This window comes from Alosa pseudoharengus, unplaced genomic scaffold (genome assembly GCF_046254945.1).
Source record: "Alosa pseudoharengus isolate Yale_2024_CS ecotype anadromous, Long Island Sound unplaced genomic scaffold, YU_APseudo_1.1 YU_APseudo_1.1_scf_42, whole genome shotgun sequence".
Lineage (NCBI taxonomy): Eukaryota > Metazoa > Chordata > Actinopteri > Clupeiformes > Clupeidae > Alosa > Alosa pseudoharengus.
In genome coordinates, this window is record NW_027468784.1 from 445,001 (window position 1) to 447,500 (window position 2,500).

The 2,500-nt window shown below is 44.6% G+C and overlaps 1 protein-coding gene across 1 annotated transcript in view; it reads left to right on the forward strand.

The window, feature by feature from the left end:
- palb2 (partner and localizer of BRCA2) overlaps nt 1–2,500 on the forward strand; it is a 21,810-nt gene that overhangs the window by 14,738 nt on the left and 4,572 nt on the right. The window contains exons 9-10 of the mRNA XM_076267247.1: nt 750–902; nt 2,337–2,453. Coding sequence (XP_076123362.1) covers nt 750–902; nt 2,337–2,453 — 270 coding nt within the window. The remainder of the gene's footprint in view (nt 1–749; nt 903–2,336; nt 2,454–2,500) is intronic.

Sequence of the window (2,500 nt, forward strand, 5' to 3'; positions counted from 1 at the left end):
GAAAAAAAATGAGATACGGGGCGGAATCTCTTGGAATTTTCGTTTATGTTTTAAACGAATAATTCTAGAATAGCGTATTAATAATTGGCTAGCGCGTCCTCCTATTTGGGTTGCCAAATTAGCAAAGGCCAACTGTCAATAGCTGTCAGTTGTAATCATGAACGCCTACGAGAGGCAGGCAAATTTCCCAAATTAAATCAAGAAACAAATTAAGTGGACATCGGAGTAGCTTCCTGAGATGGGGACGTCTTCGCCAAACGAAGAATATCAAGTCTGACGCAAAGCTGGCCATATTTCTCCACAACAGGTAGCCTAGGCTAAACTTCATCTGCATCGCTAACTTCAGCTAAATATGTTACGTTGGTTAGAGAGGTATTTTTTGTTTTCACTGTTTCCGTAATGTGTAGCTGGGTCATGGTTGGAGAAACGTTAAAGCAGCTGCAGGTCAACTAACGTTAGCTAAGTCTTCATTACATCTGGCAACCCAGAAGAGGCTCGCGTCTGGTAGTCTTGAGAACGTTCACCAGTGTTTTGATTTTGGCCTACAGAACGTTCGGTAACAATCCTACAAATCGCACCTTTAAGATGTTGTTACATCATCAGTGTTTGGTCTTTAGAATAGGCAGTGTAATCATACTGTGTGTGTGTGTGTGTGTGTGTGTGTGTGTGTGTGTGTGTGTGTGTGTGTGTGATATGTGTGTGTGATGTGTGTGTGATGTGTGTGTGTGTGTGTGTGTGTGTGTATGTAGTGTTCTCTCCACAGGTTATTTCTCTCAGAGCATGGTGTGTGGTGGGGCGTGTCTTCGTACTGTGGTGGGTGTGTCCAATTCCAGGATTGTGTGTGGCCATGCCCCAAAACCTCGGCAGACCATAGAAGTGCACACACTCACCAAGGAGGGCAGGTAATAGACACACACACACACACACACACACACACACACACACACACACACAATACACAATACATGCATAAACACACACACACACACACACAATACATGCATAAACACACCCAAACACACACAATACATGCAGAAGCACACACTTACTTACATACACACACACACACACATGCAATACATGCATAAACACACACACAATACATGCAGAAGCACACACTTACTTACACACACACACACACACACATGCAATACATGCATAAGCACACACACACACACACACACACACACACAAAACACATGTTGGAAGCCTGGGCTTTTAGCTCAGTGGTTAGAGCGTTCGACTCCCATGCCGGTGTGTGTTGAGGTGGGGGGTTTGAGGCCCGTGAGTGGCATGTTACATAAACATCAACATCAACACATGCCCAAACACACACACAGGGATGGCCCGGTAACGATACTGGCATCGGGCATAGGGCCAATACTGGGCCCATGTACTAATACTACCCATCGACCAATACAACCAATACTACACATCGATACCACCCATCAATACCCCGTAATTTCTCCCAAAATCATAGTAGCTTAGCCGCTGCTCTTAACAGACAGCCACTATATGCTGTCATGTAGCCTACTAGCTAAACGCTATCATGTAGCCTACTAGCTAAACGCTATCATGTAGCCTACTCGCTATAAGCTATCATGTAGCCTACTAGCTAAACTCTATCTTGTAGCCTACTAGCTAAACGCTATCATGTAGCCTACTAGCTATACGCTTCCATTTAGCCTACTCGCTTAACGCTATCATGTAGCCTACTCACTATACGCGATCATGTAGCCTACTAGCTATACGCTTCCATGTAGCCTACTCACTATAGGCTATAATGTAGCCTACTAGCTAAACGCTATCATGTAGCCTACTAGCTATAAGCTATCATGTAGCCTACTAGCTAAACGCTATCATGTTACCTACTAGCTATAAGCTATCATGTAGCCTACTAGCTATACGCTATCATGTAGCCTACTCACTAAACGCTTTCATGTAGCCTACTAGCTATACGCTATCATGTAGCCTACTCACTAAACGCTTCCATGTAGCCTACTGGCTATAAGCTTTCATGTAGCCTACTCGCTATAAGCTATCATGTAGCCTACTAGCTATACGCTTCCATGTAGCCTACTCGCTATAAGCTATCATGTAGCCTACTAGCTAAACGCTGTCATGTAGCCTACTAGCTAAACGCTTCCATGTAGCCTTCTCGCTATACGCTTCCATGTAGCCTACTCACTATAAGCTATCATGTAGCCTACTCGCCAAACGCTATCATGTAGCCTACTCACTATAAGCTGTCATGTAGCCTACTCGCTATACGCTTTGTCTATAATTGCTAACATTCTGTGTGTGTGTTTGTGTGTGTGTGTGTGTGTGTTTGCCAGTATTGGGGAGCCGGTCCGTTTGGTCTCTTCTGATTGGTGCATTGAGTCCCTGGTTGCCGTGGAGAATCAGTCGGATGCTCTGATTGGCTGGACTGACTCCTCAGCTTTGATCATATGGTGAGTGTGTGTGTGTGTGTGTGTGTGTGTGTGTTTAAGCATGTGTT